This window comes from Dendrobium catenatum, unplaced genomic scaffold, assembly GCF_001605985.2.
Source record: "Dendrobium catenatum unplaced genomic scaffold, ASM160598v2 fragScaff_scaffold_156, whole genome shotgun sequence".
In the NCBI taxonomy this organism is placed as follows: domain Eukaryota; kingdom Viridiplantae; phylum Streptophyta; class Magnoliopsida; order Asparagales; family Orchidaceae; genus Dendrobium; species Dendrobium catenatum.
In genome coordinates, this window is record NW_021318618.1 from 2409081 (window position 1) to 2428983 (window position 19903).

A 19903-nucleotide genomic window follows, 5' to 3' on the forward strand; every position below is an offset into this window, starting at 1 on the left:
AAAACAACTCAAAATGACGGGACTTTTGGAATGCCGCAATTCTAAAATTTTCACGGGCTGAGATCATATTTTTCACTATTGGATCAATGAATCGGGTCGGGTCGGGTCATTGGATTGCATATGTCAATATTTTATTAGAGTAGTGACTTAAAGCTAAGTCCGGATTTCGTAAGTAATAATTTCTCTAACAACCCAAAGCGTTGAGGGACCCGAATCAGCTGACCAGGCGCCATAATACATACCACGTGGAGCAGAATTTTTGCTTACTGTCATTGTTGAAATCTGACAGCTTCAAGGGACCCCCCGGCAGATGACCAAACGCCAGACTGGCAAAATCCTCCACATCACGCCACGTGGCGCGTAATTTACGCTTCGGGCGTTGGTCCAACCCCACCTTTACTGGAGTCCAATAGTTCACCCATTTCACGCGGGCGTGAAAATCCACCCTTACAACTGTAATGGGTCCCACCCATAGACTGAACGAGCAGCGTATTAAAGTCCGCCGAGGATCTATTTTGGTCGGTCCCCGCCCATCCTCGTCGGTGTTATATTAAGCCACACCAGTCCGCCGAACTGCGTGTGTACAGTACGTAGCATCGTAGGCCACGTGTCTCCAAATGTCAACGTGGCGAGAGGTCGAAACGGTGCTCCATTTGTTACGGTGTAGTTGAAGCTCCTTCGAAAGCTCTCTCCACTGCTGCTCTATTTGCTGTTTTTTTCCGAGCTGAGTCCGTGACTATTAAAGGAGCGGGGGAGAGGTGACCAGAACTCATGAAGCAGAAGTGAGAGAAAAGAGAAACAGGAAGAGAGAGACTGTGTTTAGAGTTATGGAGCGGCTGCTAGGGCTTCTGAGGGTGAGGGTTTTGAGGGGGGTCGACCTCGCCGTTCGAGATGTATGCAGCAGCGATCCTTACGTCGTCCTTCGCATGGGGAAACAGGTTTTTTTTTTTCTGTTCTCTCTCTAGGGCTTGATTTTCTTTAATCGTTGGATTTGAATCAGTTCTGTAACGAGAAAATGGAGTTCTCTTAGATCTAGAAATCGCAATGTTTTTTGCGGTGGTGTGTAATGATGGGTGTTGTTGGAAATAGCTAGTGTTCATGAGCAATGATTCATTTACAAATGCCCATTGTCTCTTTATTCCCTCTCCAAACCAGGACATGATTCATCCACCTGTTATGAGCATCGGAGGTATAAGGGAAACAAATTGTGTCAGGATTCCTCGACGAAAAAGCATTTAGATTAGTGTTATATGTGATTTTTTTTTTCAATTACATTAATCTCAATGCAAATCCAATGACCTTTAAATCTCATTCTGATTTTTTTTTTTTGCATCAGAATGTCCTGACAAATTTTTCTTGGTATAACCTCATCAGTCACCAGCTCTAGCTCCAATTGTCACCCCAAGCCCTTTAGCGGATGTCAAATTATTGTAGATCAAGATTTCTACTAACCTCCAATCAAATCAAACCACCAAGTCCGTATATAGTGTTTAGAAATAATAGATACCAAGCTTATAAATATTGGTAGATACTATTAGATGATAGATAACATATTTATAAAAGTTATCTAGAGTTTTTAGAAATTTATAAAAAAAAATTCATGAAATAAATCACAAACATATTTCAACTTCAAGAAAATAAACTTAACATCTCAGCAGAGTAGATAGCTGAAGAATTAACGAAATTGATAAGTACAAATTAGTGATTGTAATGCAAATCAGAAAGTGCAAAAACCAATTTTGAAATCAAATTGGTTGGTTATTTCGTATCATTAATCCTCCAGTATCTACTTTGGGTTGATGAGTTATCAAATAATTTTTACTTAAAAATCTCCTTGTGGTTGATGCATATGTACTCCAATTTTTCCATTTTATATTCATTATTGCTTCTCTTGTTGAAATTTATTTTCTTTTATGGCGCAGAAGCTGAAGACTCGTGCAATAAAGAAGAATTTAAACCCAGAGTGGAACGAAGAGTTAACACTCTCTGTAGAAGATCCTAATCTCCTAGTCAAGTTGGTCAGTATTTCCTCACTAATTTCCTTTTTCTTTTCGTTTTTATTGAAATCATCGATAAATATCACACTTGGGGCCATTATACATTCCGATATGTAAGCATAACCAGAAACCGTAATTTTATAAAATAAGATCTTTACAAAATTTCATCTTTGCTTCAAATAATGTCAATTTTTTTTTTATGAGATTCTTCTGATTTCTATGATGGCATGCCTATGAATCGATGCTTTAACTGTTATTAATCAGTTACTCTGTTCAGTAAGCTCTTGATATGTATACTTGATGATACCTATAATAATTAGCATAGAAAATAATGTCAATTTTCTATGCTTGCTTGACATCTTTAACATGTTCAAGTAGACGCAGCAATAATTAGCAGGAGTGCAACACTCGGTATCTATCTGGTTTTTGTACTAGAAATCTACTTTAAGAAGCAGTAAGAAATTCATCCCAAAAGAAGCCTAATGCTTGATTTTTGTTTGCAAAATGGTCCTAGTGTTACTTATTGATACATCCTCGAAAAATTATCTTGATCGAGCACTAATCTGGAGGCAAAATCAAGTTGGAAACTTTCGAAATTAAAATTGGGACCATCCAAACTCCGATTTTAGCAAACTTAGATTCGAACTGAACGTCTAAAAAATATGAACCCAACGACACCAAATTCAACCCAATTCGAGCCCAAATGGGTACAAATCAAGGGTCACAAACACTGTTGGAAGGTTCGAACCACAATTTAGATTACCAAACGGTTTCCAAATATAACATGCTTATACTCGAATCGAGCGGCTCGACGAGAAAAATCCAACTAGCCGAAGATCACAAAATTTTCACATCACAAAGGCATTCAAATGTCCATCAAATGGTCTATGATCAAGAGATTCAACATTGACCGTCCATCTAAACCACTCCCCATTTGCCCTTGATCTTTCACCTATTTACGGGCCATGCCACTCCAAGAAATATATAAATAGAGCCACCTTTCCTCTTGAAATGAGAACACTAAGCCTAAGGATAAAAGAGAGAGATCGGAGATCGCTCTTGACTCCTTGCCTCCTTGATCACCGTCGGAGATCCGCCGGACCACTACTTGAGGCACTAAGCCCCGTCGGACCACTACTTGAGGCCCTAAGCTCCGCTGAACCACCACCTAAAGCCCAGATTTCTACTGGACCATTACCTAAGGCCCTGACTACTGTCGGACCACCACTTGAGGCCCATACTTCTACTGGACCATCACCCGAGGCTCTGACTTATGTCGGGCCACCACCAAAGGCTCAAACCTCTGCTGGACCACCACCTGAGGCCCAAACTATGCTGGACCATCACTTGAGGCTTTGACTTTGTCGGATCACCACCTGAGGCCTCACTGCTACTGGACCACCACCTAAGGCCTGTAATTTCGCTAGACCATCACCCGAGGCCCTAATTGTTGTTGGACCACCATATGAGGCTCAAAATTCTGCTAGACAATCACCTGAGGCTTTGACTTCTGCTTGACCACCACCTGAGGCCCTCGCTGCTGACGGACCACCACCTTAGGCCCGGAGTACGTCGGATCACCAAGTGACCCCAGAGTTTCGTCGGACTACTAATTAACGCATGAATTTCCAAGTCACGCCTAACTTCTGCTAGACCACAAAGTGACACCAGACTATCATCTATGTTTGCCACTAGATTTTAACTTTATAGTTGACATTTGTATTCTGATCGCCCTCAAGGATGAGTCAGCCCACTGTAACCTACTCAAATTATAGTGGAATCATTTTCAACTGGTCCAGATCCTATGATTTTTCCCCTTTTAAGGATTTTCCACATAAAAATATTATGTTATCTGTGTGTGAGCTGGATATCCGTGCAATGCTAAGACGTAGGATAAAAACTCTATCGCCGCGTATATTCTAGTCCACAACACTTATAGATAGTTTTGGATTCAATAACCCTGAAAGATTCCTATGGTTAGAAGTCAAGCCCTATTAAACAGAAGATCTTTACAATTAGAGCAACAAGATTATTACTATGCAATTGAATTAGATGGACAATCACTCGGTGAGAATGATCTATGAAAATTTCAAGCAATTTTGGAGAAATACTCTTCATAAAAAACACTTACCTAGAGGAAAGTTTGCGTAATTCTCTTCTCTATTGTACAATTGGTTTTAGACTAATCACACTGCTTTGATAATTAATGAGGCTTAGCTCCTGGAAAAAAGCACCATTGGCACTCTTTTATCATATTGGGCAGTGAACAGCCAACTAAAAAATATAGAATTGTCTACTATATTATGATCGCAGAGACAATTTCTACTAATACTTATTTTGGGTAGTTTTCCAGTAATTTTTTTTTTAAAATTCAAACAAAATTTTGTTATAAATAAGAAACAATTTCATAGAGCAGGAAAAAAACTGTCCCAAATAAAGCTTAAAGCTCAAACCCCTTACTTAATTTGTATAGAGGGAAGTTTAATCCCATTGTTCTTGTCACCTACATTAAGTTGGCTACTTATTTTTTTTAATATAATTGGAATGCTCAAGTTTTGATTATTATTTACTATCTTCAAGGAGAAGCCGTTGAGAGAATTCTCCTATCAGCTATCAAGTAGTATTACCTTCTATTTTCAATGTTAGTTTGATGTGTGATATGATTGTGTTAATCAATCGTCTTCTACTGTTGCCTCGGACTTCAAGTCAATTTCTTATGCTCGTCAGGGGTCCTCCTACTTGGGTTCGAGTGTTTTTTTTCCCTAAAATGCCCTGACGTTGTGTACCTGAGAGCCTGACATTGTGTTCTTAAGTGACTCGATGCAACAAAATTTATTGGGAGAAGCGATAGAGAGCGGAGCGCCGCAACGCTCCAGATTTGACACTGTAACGTTGCGTAGTGCCACAGCTAGCTCAGCAGCACCAAGATGACATAGGCTTGAGTGTCGTAGCGCTCCAAATTGGTGTTGCAATGCTGCGAGGACGATTGGATAATCTTTATTTCTCGTTTTTTTAAAGGGTGGCATCCCTTGGTGTTATTAGCTAGTCTTTTTATTTTGTTTTGAGTGTAAGAGAATGGTATAAGAGAGAAGAAAAACAATGAGAAAGAGAGATCTATACCTATTTCTCCATATTTTTATAGTGAGTTTCTTGGTGTGGTGTAACTTTGTGATTTTTCACGTTAAATCCCGGTATCCTTTACTTTTCACTGCTTTTCCAATTTTTCTTGTTTGTTTCGTTGCAATTTGTACTTCCATCCCCAACATAAAAGGTCAAAAAGAATTTCATGACAAAATTTGTTAGTGTCCAAATGCCATTAAAAAACTTTCAAGCTTGGTTAAAAGACCAGTTGTGCTAACTGCTAAGTGCAAAATGGTTCCATCTTCATAACAATATTTATGTTGAAAAAATTTGGCTCTAAATTTTTTGATTAAAATTTAGTTATAATAGATTCTGAAATTATTAAATTTATTTTAAGAACAGTGTAATAATTAAATGTTGTATAGTAGTTCTTAAAATAAATCTAATAAATTAATACTTCAACAAAATTTATTTTTTTTCCATATAATATACTACAATTTTTTTCCTTATATGACAAATGCAATTTACCTAATGTTTTTTAAAAATATAAAAATAAATAAATTTCCAATTGATGGCATATTATAGCAAGCAAAACAAATTTGCTTTTCTCATTGACCAAATAATTATATATCAAATTCATAAACTATTTGGCAAAGGAATTGATTTATAACTTTATTTACCCTTTAAATTTTCAAAGGGCAGATGAAATCAAATTTTCAAAATATATATTTTTTTTTCACAAAATACACCCAAATTAGTTTTGTTGCGGGCTAGAATATACGCGGCAATAGAGTTTTAATTTTACGACTTAGCGTTGCACGGATTTCCAGCTCACACATAGAATATAATTTTTTTTACGTAGAAAATCATGGAAAGGGGAAAAACCACGGGACATAGCCTAGTTGAAAAGATTTCACTAAATTTTGAGTTGAGTACAATGGGCTGACTCGTCCTTGAGGGTGATCATGTTACAAATGTCAATCGTATGGTTGAAATCTAGTGTCAAATCTGGCATCACTTGGAAGTTAGGGTGTTAGTTAGTAGCCTGACAGTGACTTGGAGGAACTCTGGCGTTAGTTGATGGTCTGGCGGAGTTCAGAGCCTTAGGAGGTGGTCCAACGGAGTTCTGGCCCTTAGGTGGTGGTCTGACGAAGCAACGATGTCAAGCGGTAGTCCGGTGGAACTCCGGGCCTCAGGAAGTGATATGGCGGAGCTCAGAGCCTCAAGTGGTAGTCTGGTGAGGGTGAGGGCCTCAAGTGGTGGTCCAGTGAGAGTGAGGACCTCAACTGGTGGTTCGGCAAAAGTGAGGGCCTTAAGTGGTGGTCCGATCAGGGTGAGGGCCTCAAGTGGTGGTCCGGCGAGGGTGAGGGCCTTAAGTGGTGGTCCGGTGAGGGTGAGGGCCTTAAGTGATGGTCCGGCGATGGTGAGGGCCTCAAGTGGTGGTCCGGCGAGGGTGAGGGCTTCAAGTGGTGGTCCAGCGAAGGTGAGAGCCTCAAGTGGTGGTCCGGCGAGGGTGAGGGCCTCAAGTGTTGGTCTAGCGAAGGTGAGAGCCTCAAGTGGTGATCCGACGAAGGCGAGGGCCTTAAATGATGGTCTCGCGAGGGTGAGGGCCTCAAGTGGTGGTCTGGCAAAGGTGAGGGCCTCAAGTGGTGGTCTAGCGAAGGTGAGGGACTTAAGTGGTGGTCTGGCGAATGTGAGGGGCTCAAGTGGTGGTCAGGCAAGGGTGAGGCCCTCAAGTGGTGGTCCGGCGAGAGTGAGGGCCTCAAGTGGTGGTCCGGAAGAGCAATGACGTTAGACAGTAGTCTGGCGAAACTTAGGCGGTGGTTGAAAAGATTTCTCAATCTTATAATATATTTTTTACGTAGAAAACCATGGAAAGGGGAAAAACCACGGGACCTAGCCTAGTTGAAAAGATTTCACTAAATTTTGAGTTGAGTACAATGGGCTGACTCGTCCTTGAGGGTGATCAAGTTACAAATGTCAATCGTATGGTTGAAATCTAGTGTCAAATTTGGCATCACTTGGAAGTTAGGGTGTCAGTTAGTAGCCTGACAGTGACTTCGAGGAACTCTGGCGGAGTTCAGAGCCTTAGAAGGTGGTCCGACGAAGTTCTGGCCCTTAGGTGGTGGTCTGAAGAAGCAACGATGTCAATCGGTGGTCCGGTGGAACTCCGGGCCTCAGGAAGTGATCTGATGGAGCTCAGAGCCTCAAGTGGTAGTCTGGTGAGGGTGAGGGCCTCAAGTGGTGGTCCAGCGAGGGTGAGGACATCAACTGGTGGTTCGACAAAAGTGAGGGCCTTAAGTGGTGGGCCGATCAGGGTGAGGGCCTCAAGTGGTGGTCCGACGAGGGTGAGGGCCTTAAGTGGTGGTCCGGTGAGGGTGAGGGCCTCAAGTGATGGTTCAGCGAAGGTGAGGGCCTCAAGTGGTGGTTCGACAAGTGTGAGGGCTTCAAGTGGTGGTCCAGCGAAGATGAGAGCCTCAAGTGGTGGTCCGGCGAGGGTGAGGGCCTCAAGTGGTGGTCTAGCGAAGGTGAGAGCCTCAAGTGGTGGTCCGACGAAGGCGATTGCCTTAAATGATGGTCTCGCGAGGGTGAGGGCCTCAAGTGGTGGTCTGGCAAAGGTGAGGGCCTCAAATGGCGGTCTAGCGAAGGTTAGGGCCTTAAGTGGTGGTCTGACAAATGTGAGGGGCTCAAGTGGTGGTCAGGCAAGGGTGAGGGCCTCAAGTGGTGGTACGGCGAGGGTTAGGACTCAAGTGGTGGTCCGGCGAAACTTAGGCGGTGGTTGAGGAGCAATAAGGCAAGAGCGATCTCTGATCTCTCTTTTGAATTATTTAGCTTGGTTTTCCCATTCAAGAGAAAAGAGGAGTTTATTTATAGATTTTTGGAGTGTCATGACCCTTAAATAGATGAGAGATCAAGGGTAAATGAGGAGTGGTTGGATGGACGGCCGATGTTGTATCCTTTGATTAAGGACTGTTTGATGGACATTTGAATGCCTTAGTAATGTCGAAATTTGGTGATATTGGGCTCGTTGGATTTGTCTCATCGAGCCGCTCGATTTGACTATAAGCACATTATGTTTGGAAACCATTGGTAATCCAAATTGTGGTTCAAACCTTCCAATAGTGCTTCTAACCATTGATTTGGACCCGTTTGGGCTCGAATTAAGTTGGATTTGGTGTTATTGGGTTCGTATTCTCGACACTCAGTTTGACTATAAGTTTGCTGAAATCGGAGTTTGGATGGTCCCAATTTTAATTTCAGAAGTTTCCAACTTGATTTTACATTGAGATTGTTGCATAATTTTTTTGACAACGTATCAAGTTTTATATGCAATATTATATTTTCATTTTTCTCAACTGCGCAGGCCGGCGTTTCTCAATCTTATAATATATTAGCGTGACGATCCGTTATCTTGCAAAACTTCTAACATTTTGAATCTGCGTGGAGAGAACAAAAATTTCAAGGATTATTTTGTAATGTCGTCCATTAGACTAATTTAAATTATTTAATGCTACTCGGTGAAGGCACGATAACACAATTTTTTAATTTTTTTTTATGTGGAGAGAAAAAAAGTTCATTGCAAAAAAAATTATTTAAGATATCGTTTTCCTTATATTTTATTACAATTTTATGCAATAGATTTGCAGTTCTTTAATTATCAAAAATAACAAATCAATATTGCAAAATTATAATATTATATTTTAAAAGAAAACCGAATATGTAATAAATAATTTAAGTTATATTGCAAAATCTGATGCACACCTATTATTGAAAATATGAACAAGACATGTATTGAATATAAAATTATAATATTATATTTTAAAAGAAAAAATATAACAATTATATAAATTAAATAAAATTATATAATAATAAATATATTTTAGCCTGACTGTCCAATCGAACTTCATTTCGTCTCCTTTTTCGTACGCTTCTTCATCTCGCTGCAAAGGAACCGTATTTCTCATCTTTCACGCGCTTTTTTCGATCGAAAACCTCGTAAGCCATTTTTTTCGTGGCATCGCACTATTCACTCCCAGATATTAACGAACAATTTTGCTTTCGATTGGATCGTTTGGCGGACGTCATACAATTGTTTACCGTTTGGTTGCGGATGGTCTAAATAGCAATTTAATGTTATAAAAAGAGTTATAATTAAAAAATAAACAATTTTGATTTTATATCTCATTATATTCATAATCGAGGAAATATGTCTAATGTTTGGTTCCTTGAAGAAATAATCTTGAAAATTTATTTCAAATCAACATACTCTATTTTTGTACAATTGGGCATCAAAGGCATCATTGAATAGTTACGCAATATTTCCTCATATCGCTTGATGAATATAACATGTGTTATGATATATATATATATATATATATATATATATATCATTATACAATATTGTTGCGTCCTGGAATATTTACTGTGGTAGAAAAATATAAAGTTTAACGTCTTAGTATTGTACGGAGATCCAACACACAATCAAATAAAAAGAGAGGGTGTATTATTTATATGAGACACCAAGATTTTTACATGAAAAATCTTGAAAAGGGGAAAAATCATGGGGCTTAGCTCAGTTAAAATGAATCTACTAATATTTCCAGTTGATTACAAATGAGGCCCTTCATTTAAGAGAAGGCCTTTGCTTGATGTAACAAATATACATCCTATAGAATGCATTACATAGTGGAAATTGGAAGAACTATTATTGATATGTTCGTTTGGCCTGGAAGACCATATTTAGCTGATGACAGAGGTCAGAAAAGATCGTATTCGGGTGAAGATGCTCGGAAGGACCGTAGTCGATGGACAATGAAGGTCGGAAGGACCGTATTCAACTGTCAACAGAGGTCAAAAAATTGTAATATGGCGAAAGAGGTCAGAAGAGCCATTATCTAGCAATGGAGGTTGGAAGGACCACATTGCTGGTGATGAAGGTCAGAAAGACAGTTGTTTGGTGACGAAGGTCGGAAGGACTGTAGTCGGTGGCTGAGTGGAAGTCCAGCGTCAGTGAGTGGCACTACATAAGTCCAACGTCAGTCGGTTGTCAGGTATAAGTCAGGCGTCAGTCGGTTGCTGTGTGAAAGTCTGATGTCAGTTGGTGGCCGGGTAAAAGTCCAACGTCAGTTGGTGGCCGGGTAAAAGTCCAGCATCAGTTGGTGGCCGAGTAGAAGCCCAGCATCAATTGGCTTCCAGGTGTAAGTCCGGTGTCAATCAGTAGTCGGGCAAAAGTTCAGCTTCAGTTCAACGATTGTTCATGGCTGGGAGGTGGTCAAGGAGGAGCTTTATGACAATAGAAATATTTAATTTCTCTTCCTCTCCTCTCTCTTCTTTCCCTCCTTGCTTATCCCCCTTTCCATGAGAGATGATGGGTCTATTTATAATTTTATGAAAGTGGCATGACCAGTGAATAAGAAGAAGTTCATAAAAAAATTATCATGAATCTCGAGGCAAAATCAAATTAGAAACTTCTAAAATTGAATCTTGACCCATCTGATTTTAGCAAACTTATAGTTGAACTTAACGTCTCAAAAAGACGAACCCAATGACGCCAAATTTGATTCAATTCGAGCCTTAATATGTCCAAATCAAAGACTCAAAGCATCTTTGGAAGGTTCAAATGATAATTTTGATTACCAAACGTGGCATGCTTATAGTCGAATTGAGCGGCTTGACAAGTTGAATCCAACGAGCCCAAGATCATTGAATTCTGATATCACTAAGGCACTCAAAGAATCTATAAACGGTTCAAAATCAAAAGAATCGATGTTGGCCGTCCATTCAAATCACTCCAAACATGCCCATGATGTTCTCCTTATTTACTGTCCATGCCACTCTCAAAAAATTATAAATAGATCCATCATCCATCATAGAAAGGGGGCCAAACAAGGACGGAAAGAAGAGAGAGGAGAGAACAAGAAATAAAATATTTCTCTTGCCACCAAGCTTCTCCTCGACCACATCCCGGCCATTGATTGTTATTGAACTTTCGCCACGCCACCGACTGATGCCGAACTTACATCTGCCCGCCAACTAATGCTGGACTTCTGCCCGGCCACCAACAAACGATAGACTTCTGCCCAGCTACCAACTGATGCTGAACTTCTACTTGGCCACCAACTGATGCTAGACTTCTTTACGTCCACCATATGACATTGGACTTCCACTCGACAACTGACTGACGCTGGACTTCTCCAGACCACCAACTAATGCTGGACTTCTACCCGGCCACCAACTGATTTCAAATTTCTTCTCGGCCACCAACTGACGTCGGACTTCCACACGACAATCAATTGACACCCGACTTCTGCCCGACCACCAACTGACAATAGACTTCTGATCAACCATCGACTGACGATGGACTTCCACCCGGCCAACGACTGTGGCCTTCTGACCTCCATCGCTAGACAACTGTCTTTTCGGCCTTCATCACATGATGATTATGGTCCTTCAGACCTCTATTGTCAAATAACGGTCATTCCGACCTCTTTCGCCAGATAATGATCTTTCCGACCTCTATCACCTGTTGACTACGGTCCTTCCGACCTCCTTCGTTCGTCAATTATGGTCCTTCTGACCACCATCACCCGAATAAGGTCTTTTTGACCTCCATCGCCTTCCGACTATGGTTCTGCCGTCTAAATGAACATATCAATACTAATTCTTCCAATTTCACCCTGTAATGCATTCTATATGATATATATTTGTTACATCAAGCTAAGACCTTCCCTCAAATGAAGGCCCTCATTTGTAATAAATTACAAATACTAGTGGATTCATTCAAACTGGGTTAGGCTCATGGGATTTCCTTTTTTAGAGTTTTTTACGTAAAAATCTTGGTATCTCTTATGAATACTACACCCTCTCTTTTTATCTAATTGTGTGTTGGATATTCGTGCAAAATCAAGACGTTAAACTTTATATTTCTCTACCATTGCGAATATTCCACGACGCAACAAATATGTTTGCATTCTGGTGTTGATACAACTTGGTGAAGGCACGATAACACAATTTTAAAATCTTCTTTTATGCAGAGAGGAAAAAAAAAATTGAAAAAAAAAAAAGACACGCAAAGAGACGAAGGAGTAGCAGAGCAGCAGCATTGCATTGGAGTGCTCTATTTGTACTCTTGTTTTTGTCTTCTCATGGCCAAGACGCAGTTTTTCTCTCTTCACTGGTACCCATTCAACCCCCAACTGCTCATTCTAAGCATAAAAGAAGCGGCAGACGATTAAAGAGCAGAAAGGAAACTGAGGTGGACAAACAAAATGGTGGATCGTCTTCTAGGGATTCTAAAGGTGCGGGTTTTGAGAGGTGTAGACCTCGCCGTGCGCGACTTTCTCCAAAGCAGCGATCCCTACGTTATTCTTCGCATGGGGAAGCAGGTCAACTTCTTCTCTCCTTCGTTAATTTCTACGAAAGCATTTGTCTTGTTTCGTTTTGGAGTGATGGGTTGGCTAGGGTTAGGGGAGAAAAATGTTGGCTTCATGAGAGGTTGATGCGAAATGGGGAAATGTAGTTTGGTTTATGGAAAGGGATCTTTCTGTAAGCGAATTGGGTGCTTTTTTGAGCTTTTAATGATTTTCTATGCAGGAAGTGAGGGAGATTACTGATTGGAAGTTGGGATTAAATTTAGGTTTTGTAGTTCAGTCAGTACCTGATTAAGCAATCTATACTAATTAGTTAAGCTATGTTGATGGCTATTTCTAGTGAGGAGAATTTGGGCTTCGATTCTTATTTAAAAATTTATAAATCATTTAGTTTGTTTCATTGCAATTTTGTCTGCTATTTCAGTATTTCATTTGTTGGAAAGGATCTGCTTGCATTCACTGTTAAAAATCCAGTTAATCATTCTCCTTTCATCATATCATTTTCTCTGATCTTCTATCATTTGGGAACTTTTGTAGTTCGAGAAAACCATTCAATGGAGTCTAGCTTTATTAAGAAATAACCCTTGAAATATTGAAAAAATTATCTTTCACAAGGAAGGAGTAATTTATGTTTTCTTCCCGAGAGTCTTTCCTTTGGAATAGGGAGCATGCCTAGTGCACAAGGCTCTTGTTCTGTGCGGTCAGGGTAGGTTTGATTCAGACAACCTTTTCCCTCCAAACTAGAAAAGCTATTTTCATTATTCAAAGCCCTAATCTCCAGTTTGATATCATTCCCTCGATATAAGCATCACAAATTTTATGTATTCTGGAGATTTCTTATCCACAAACTAATGTATAAGTTTTTGGTTTTCTTCAAAGCTAATGAGAAGTGTAACTTTGACATGGTATGAATGTGAAATCTAGCTATCATTTTCTCGTGAAATTATTATGTGCGGAGTCCGGACACGGAGAACTGTTCGGTTTTGTGACTCTGAACTATAAATTGTTTACCACTCCGCTTTTATTGTTCACAGTCACTAAACCGAATGATTCTGTGTTCAGACTCCGCATGTAAGAATCTCTCTATTTTGTTAGTGTTTACTCACTGTTTATTGATTTGAGTCGTGTGCAATGTTAGAAACTAATTTAGGAAATATTGGTTTGAAGGATAAATAAAGCATTTTCATTTAGAATTCCTTGTAGTAGACAGTTTATGCTCCAGAAATTACATGTTAAAATTGTATTTTCTGTTGATTAAATGCTTCCTGCCATTTATGTGCCATGAGGTCATCCTTATTAAATTTGAACCATTTATTTCTTATGTCTGCAGAAGCTAAAGACTCGAGTAATATCGAGAAGTGTGAATCCAGAATGGAATGAAGAATTGACACTTACTGTAGAAAATCCCTCTCTTCCAATCAAGTTGGTAAGTGTCTCCTATCTCATTTATCTTTCATTTTGTTTAAGTAATAACGTCATTAAACATTTTTGTGTACCAATCTAATTTTTGAACTCTACATGCGTGAAGTTGTTTAAGTGCTGATTTTCTGATTCTGTATTTCATTTTCGCACAATAAAAATGTAGGAAAACTTATTTAGAATTTTGAAGAATATATGCAGTACATTTGGTTAAGTTATTTATATATTTTTTTTTCTTGTGCAATGTCCAATTTTCAAAATCATCTCCTTTTCTAAATGATTCATGGAAAAACCTTAACGGTACACACTTTTAATTTGCAATCATATCCATTGTAAAAGGTTTTTGAACCTCCTGCAAATAATTTTTAGAACAGTATTCTCTAATTGTCTAATGTCTCCATTTCATTTTGTTGGGTAATATAACACTGGTTCAGAGTTTTATGGACACACCTACTGATCCTAGAAGCTTAAGCTAATGAGTAAATACTAGTCACTTGAGATTAAGGTCCAACAGCACTGATTATCTTATGTGGACCTATAACAACCCAATGCATATATTTTTGAACAACTCGCCTATGTATGATATTTTCTAACACATTTTACTGCTCTCCTTAGTTTTCCATGAACATCTTGTCTTGATGAGCTATTATTTTGTGCGGACACCAGACGGTAAAACCGTCCGGTTAAGCGCTGGTTAAGCGCTTGGTACCGAGCTGTATCGAGCACGGGTACCAAGCGCGGTACATTCTTGGAGTGACGTGGCTTATTTTTATTGATATCCGGACGCCCTCCGGACTCTGCATAGAATAATAAATCTGGCTTGACACAGTTCACATAACCAAATGCACAAGTTAATACAACATAGCTCATATTCTCTACACTTTTTAATTCAGGAAGTGTATGACAAGGACACATTCAGCTTCGACGATCCGATGGGCAAGGCGGAGTTCGACATACGAACACTTTTTGAAGTAGTTAAAATGAACTTGGAAGGCCTCCCTGATGGCTGTGTCATAACTAAATTGATGCCGAACAGACAAAACTGTCTAGCTGAGGAGAGTGTTATCCGCTTGGAGAATGGGAGTGTTTTACAGGACATGTTTCTGAGGCTCAGGAAGGTGGAGTGCGGCGAAATTGAGCTGCAGTTGAAGTGGATGAACATTCCAAATGGAAGATCTGCGAGTCTTCAGGATTATCTATGATTTGCAAAGTAGAGTTCAGATTTACAATGAATCCTTACATGTCTTCTCTTGAGGTTAGCCTGCAACTGATATTCAATACGAATGTTTATAGGAAATAAAATTTTGTAATTTTGGTTTATGATTAGTACAAACATTTTACTTGTTAGAACTGTGTAAGAAAATAGTTTGGATCTGGCACTTCACATCAGATCACAGGCAACATTTCAAATTTTGATGTATGGGCAGTTCCTGAGAAGGTTTTTCTGTGTATGGCAGTAAATTCTTTTAAATAATTTTTTTGATAATTTTTAAGAGTTGGCAGTCCTTCAAGCTGCTGTATAATTCCAGGTCTTAGGGCCACTCCAACTGAAAAACTCATTTTCCACTCCAAATTACAGTAAAATTTCAAAATGTAGTCGGTCTTCTCCAATTGAACGTCATTTCTTCTTCTTTCGTGGGCTTCCTGTGAAGGTAACCATTATTGACACGCTTTTCTCTTGCGCGTGCTTATTCGATAAATCCTGCAGCGAATTTTTTTGGGGTAGGTGAACAGTCCGACGATAATATTGGCGTCGCATTGTTCACCTACCGGAATTTGACGTGCGATTTGATGTTCGAATGGAGCAAATGGCAGTTGGCATATAGTGGTATGGAGTTCAGTTGGAGATTGTCTTATGACTATTTCATGGCTACATTCACCATCAACAAATTAATTTTTTTGTTAAGCTTTGGCTATTCTAATCATTCATTAAAATAGAGTAACTGATTTATGATAAAACAACTTAAACAAAATTATCAATGCTCTCTTGTATGTTTTGGTGTATCTATCTCAATATCTCACTGAATGAGCTGAGCAAAGCATAAAATAGTTAAGGGAATTTGATCAATGTTCTAATAAATAATCTCTATGGCATTGCTTTTTGAAGTCTATTGAAGCAACATATTAAGCGAAGGATGCACAATACATTTTCAAACTAATTGATGGAGTTATAAATGAGATTAAAGAGTATCTGCTAGTCTAAGCTGTCACTGAAAATGCAACATCAATGTTAATTTCCTTAACACAAGTCAACAACAAAGAAGTTTGTATAAAATTTTATGTATTAGAAATCAAAATCATTAAGAAATTATAAATTTATGATTTTTGACTATTTAGTTATGTTGGATTGAGAGTAGGGGGGAATTTTTCACTATAAGAAATTTATCCTTTTTCGGTTCACATTTCTACCATAGTTTATAAACTTATCATAGGAAGTCTCACTTTCCGAAAGTTTTCCATCTAACGGTAAAGGTCTTGTAAGAAAATGTTAACAATGTATGGCATTTCATTTTGAAAATATTTTAAGTGAAATAAAGGGAGGGAAATACCGACGGAATAAAAAATGTTGCAAACTTAAACCTTTTCGACGATTTCTGACTCAACTTTTATCAGCCACAATGATGTGGAACCCGACTTTATGGCCTTTTACTATTATTTCAATTAAATTAAACAAATCTTTTGGTAAAGCTCTTAACCATATTATTTTTTGTTTTAGACTAAGACTTCATTTGGGACAACTTTCTTACTGCTTCTTAAAACAACTTTTTAAAACAAAAATTAAATTTTTTTTACTAAAAATATATTTTAAGCAGTAGTAAGAAGTCATCCCAAACAAAACCTAAGTAGTCTCCTAAACTCAAACCTGTCTTCATGTGATACGATCAACAGGGAAAATTATTAGGTCCGGTCACGGAACCTATTTCTAGGTCCAAACATCCATTAAAAATTTGCCACGTCGAATGTACACATGTCTGCGGAATTTTAAGTCAAGCACGTCAAAAGCACAGGTAAAGCGGAGTAAAAAAGCACATTCAAAGGGCACAGTCAAAGCGCAGTCCACAGCAAGTTTTGATTGGATGTCCGGACCTAAAAATAGGTCCGGTGACAGGACCTAATAATTTTCCTATCAACAGAGGATGCAAGTTTGTAATTAAAAATTGAACAAGCAAAACACCCCAAAACTACATTTCTTCTATAGCAACTTCAGTTTACATTTTGTGAAAATTATTACACAATCACAATATACATCATGTAAAAGACAATCCTGTTGATTTACAATTAAAAAAGAAAAATAATAAAAAAGCTATAATATAAAGCCCCTTCATTTGAGTTAATCATCATCAATATACAATTGAGATAAGAATGTTACAAATTACCCTTTCTTTAATATTTATGGCCAAGGGAAGTGTTGACTTGAAAGAAGCATTCACTGTCAAGCTGATTACTTGAGCCGAGTTTTAGCAAGTCTTCCATGAATCAAACGGCAGCAGATTTCGAGCTAGAATGTAATGAAGATAAACCAGATGAATAAATAGAGAAAATGGCAAACAAAATCAACTTTATGATGTAATGAAACAAAGCTTGGATTTAAGAGAGAGAGTTAAGTGTAGTCCGAAGTAGTTTTACCAGGCTCTTCTTCAAGGTTAAATATAAAGAAAGATGAAAATTTGAGAGGGGTACCAATTCCATCAGGATTTTGGAATATATCCTAGCTGCTCAAGATACCATAAGGCTCCTTCAGCAGCTTGCCCTTCTGCAGCTTTCTTCCGTGGCATTGATTCACTGAAACACTCCAGAACTGTAGAAGTGACTCCCTCGATTTGAATGGTAACCTTGAATGTAAACCTGTTTTTGAAATTAGAGTCAGCGACAAAGAAAAGGATAAACTTCTCAAACCTAGAAGTTCTGCAATCTTCCTTGATCCTAGTCAAGTTTCATTCAGACTAATGAAATACAATGAATGCAGAAACTCGAGAAAGAATGCTTGCCCATCCAGGTTAAGCTTACCCAGATATTACTTTTTTGGTTGTAGTAATAGGGAAATTATTGGGTTCGGACAGCGCACGCAGCTTCCCGTCCAGAGACGAATCAGGTGCAGCTACGTTATCCAATACCGAGCTCAGTACCGAGCAGTACAAGCTCGGTACCAATACCAAGCTCGGTACCGAGGAGGTGATATGGCACATTTTCATTGGGCTTTGCACGGCGTGCGCTGTCCGATCCCAATAATTTCCCGTAGTAATATTGTACAAAGCAAGGAAGGACAGAAAATCATGGTAGCGCCAAAATGCTTATGCATGAGATAATTCACTGGTCAATTTATGAGGTAAGCATCGGTACAACAAGAAGGTTATTTAAGGCAGAGAGCTAATTTTCAATATCATACTTTCAAAATTTTCTTATTGCTACATTCTTTAATGTGTTACTATGATTTTTGGTTACAATAAAGATAATTTCAGTGTCATCGCACTCTTACTCTTTTAAGTGGCATGGTCCTTCCTCTTTGCAGCATTTGAACAAAGGGGGGCTCCAATAATTTGCAGCACAGATTTCTAATAACCGTGACTTGGCTGATTTTTTACTTTCAATATCTAGAAAGAAAATATGAAAGTGTTAAGGTTAAAGAAAACTGCAGGTGTTTTGAACATTGACTAGCAACCAGATTGTTTCAAGGCATAAAAATGGTAGTCATTTTGAATATTAGAATCACATACCATCACGACTCCCCTGATCATCACTTTCTGTTGCTCTTTTACTGCCAACATATTGCATAAAATCTTTTTCATTCTGGCTTATGTTCTGACTACGAGTTCCATCAATCTTTGCTAGAAGCATTGTAGCTAAAAGAGAGGGTTGCTCCTCAAGAGCACTCTTGTTGTCCAGCGACAAAGCTGCTGCATTTTGGGTCTCCTGGACAACTAATTTCTCCAGTGAAATCGTATCACCATCTGAATTCCTTATTTCTAAGGGATCTTCATTGAATCCTATCAGTTCTGGCTCCTTTTTATGAGTTGACCTCAAAATTTCTTCTAGTGACTTGTGTTTGTGCTTATAACCAAGATCCTACAAGATCAATTAAAAAAAAAATTAAATTCAATCCACATTGCAATTCATACAAGAGAAGATGCACAAAGTCTAACTCAAATGCTCATGTAAGTCTACCTTCAGCTTAGCAAGTGCTGTTTGAGCAGCCACCCTTCTGCCAGCTTTGGAGTTGTGATTGATTGCAGTGCTGGTTAAGTGCTCATCTCCAATATCAATTTCTACTTTGACCAAGTATAATCCTCCTACTTCTTTTACTGGAGGTGGCAGTCTCAGGTCAAAATTTTTGTGTTGACAAAGCTCTCGAAGTTCCCTGACAGGATTAATGCTGAGGCAATTAAACCTCAATATAGGTTCTAACAGCCTCACCATTACTTTCCAAACTTCTCTCAAGTTGAATCCTGTGTCAAGAAGCATAGCACCAATATATGATTCAACAAGGTCACCGAGTACCTGTATAACAATTTCATGCAAGATAAATTCCATGTCAAGATGCAGAAGAACCATTACTTTCCACTTCGGGCTAAAACCTCGATAAAAATACAAAAAATTAAAAAAAACAAAAGTACAAAATTTAAAATATTCGAATAATAACAGCAGCTTAAAGCATCCAATCTATCCATCCTTAGAAACCTTTTGCCGAGAATGATAGATTTAAGATTATCTCAGCTCATAAAGAGCCAACGTCATATTAAGCATACCTCAATGGTTTCTCTCAAAAGGTTCATACTAATCAGGATGTAGTATGTCATAAGAACTAGAGATTTCGCCATAAAATAGCACCCTAAAAATGATCATAAATGAGGCCCTCTAACCGAATAGTTTGACATCAAAATGCACGATTAATAATGTCAAGGACAAACCTTGAATATCCCTCAATGGCTCGATCCCCTAAGTGGTGAATCATGGAGTATAATTAGTATAACATGAAGCCTTCTAGTAGCTAAGATTAAATTAAAATTATCTCCTTAGACAAGCAATGATGTAGACAAA

The 19903-nt window shown here is 38.6% G+C and overlaps 2 protein-coding genes across 7 annotated transcripts in view; one reads left to right on the top strand and one right to left on the bottom strand.

The window, feature by feature from the left end:
* Positions 1 to 713: 713 nt before the first annotated feature.
* Positions 714 to 15318, top strand: LOC110094063 (GTPase activating protein 1). Of its 2 annotated transcripts, none has more exons than XM_020819207.2 (3): positions 714 to 938; positions 1923 to 2018; positions 14761 to 15318. In XM_020819207.2, the coding sequence occupies exons 1-3, from the start codon at positions 828 to 830 to the stop codon at positions 15067 to 15069; spliced, it is 516 nt and encodes a 171-aa protein (XP_020674866.1). In that variant the 5' UTR covers positions 714 to 827; the 3' UTR covers positions 15070 to 15318. The 2 variants fall into 2 exon arrangements, with proteins under 2 accessions (XP_020674866.1, XP_020674865.1); XM_020819206.2 differs by lacking the exons at positions 714 to 938; positions 1923 to 2018 and adding exons at positions 12181 to 12463; positions 13779 to 13874.
* A 1707-nt stretch (positions 15319 to 17025) lies between these two features.
* Positions 17026 to 19903, bottom strand: part of LOC110094032 (endoribonuclease Dicer homolog 4) — a 105900-nt gene continuing 103022 nt past the window's right edge. For 2 of the 5 annotated variants that reach the window (XM_020819138.2, XM_020819140.2), the window contains exons 23-26: positions 19031 to 19363; positions 18583 to 18931; positions 18345 to 18459; positions 17026 to 17713 (exon numbers count right to left, since the gene is read on the bottom strand). In XM_020819138.2, coding sequence (XP_020674797.1) covers positions 17557 to 17713; positions 18345 to 18459; positions 18583 to 18931; positions 19031 to 19363 — 954 coding nt within the window. In that variant the 3' untranslated portion in view covers positions 17026 to 17556. Of the gene's footprint in view, positions 17714 to 18344; positions 18460 to 18582; positions 18932 to 19030; positions 19364 to 19903 lie in introns of those variants that run through there. The other 3 variants (XR_002302802.2, XM_020819139.2, XM_028691838.1) reach the window with 3 other exon arrangements.

Coding starts and splice junctions, on each gene's coding strand:
- LOC110094063 (XM_020819206.2), top strand. CDS start 12,347: ATGGTGGATCGTCTTCTAGGGATTCTAAAGGTGCGGGTTTTGAGAGGT. Junction 12,464..13,778: donor TTCTTCGCATGGGGAAGCAG/GTCAACTTCTTC, acceptor TTATGTCTGCAG/AAGCTAAAGACTCGAGTAAT. Junction 13,875..14,760: donor CCTCTCTTCCAATCAAGTTG/GTAAGTGTCTCC, acceptor TTTTTAATTCAG/GAAGTGTATGACAAGGACAC.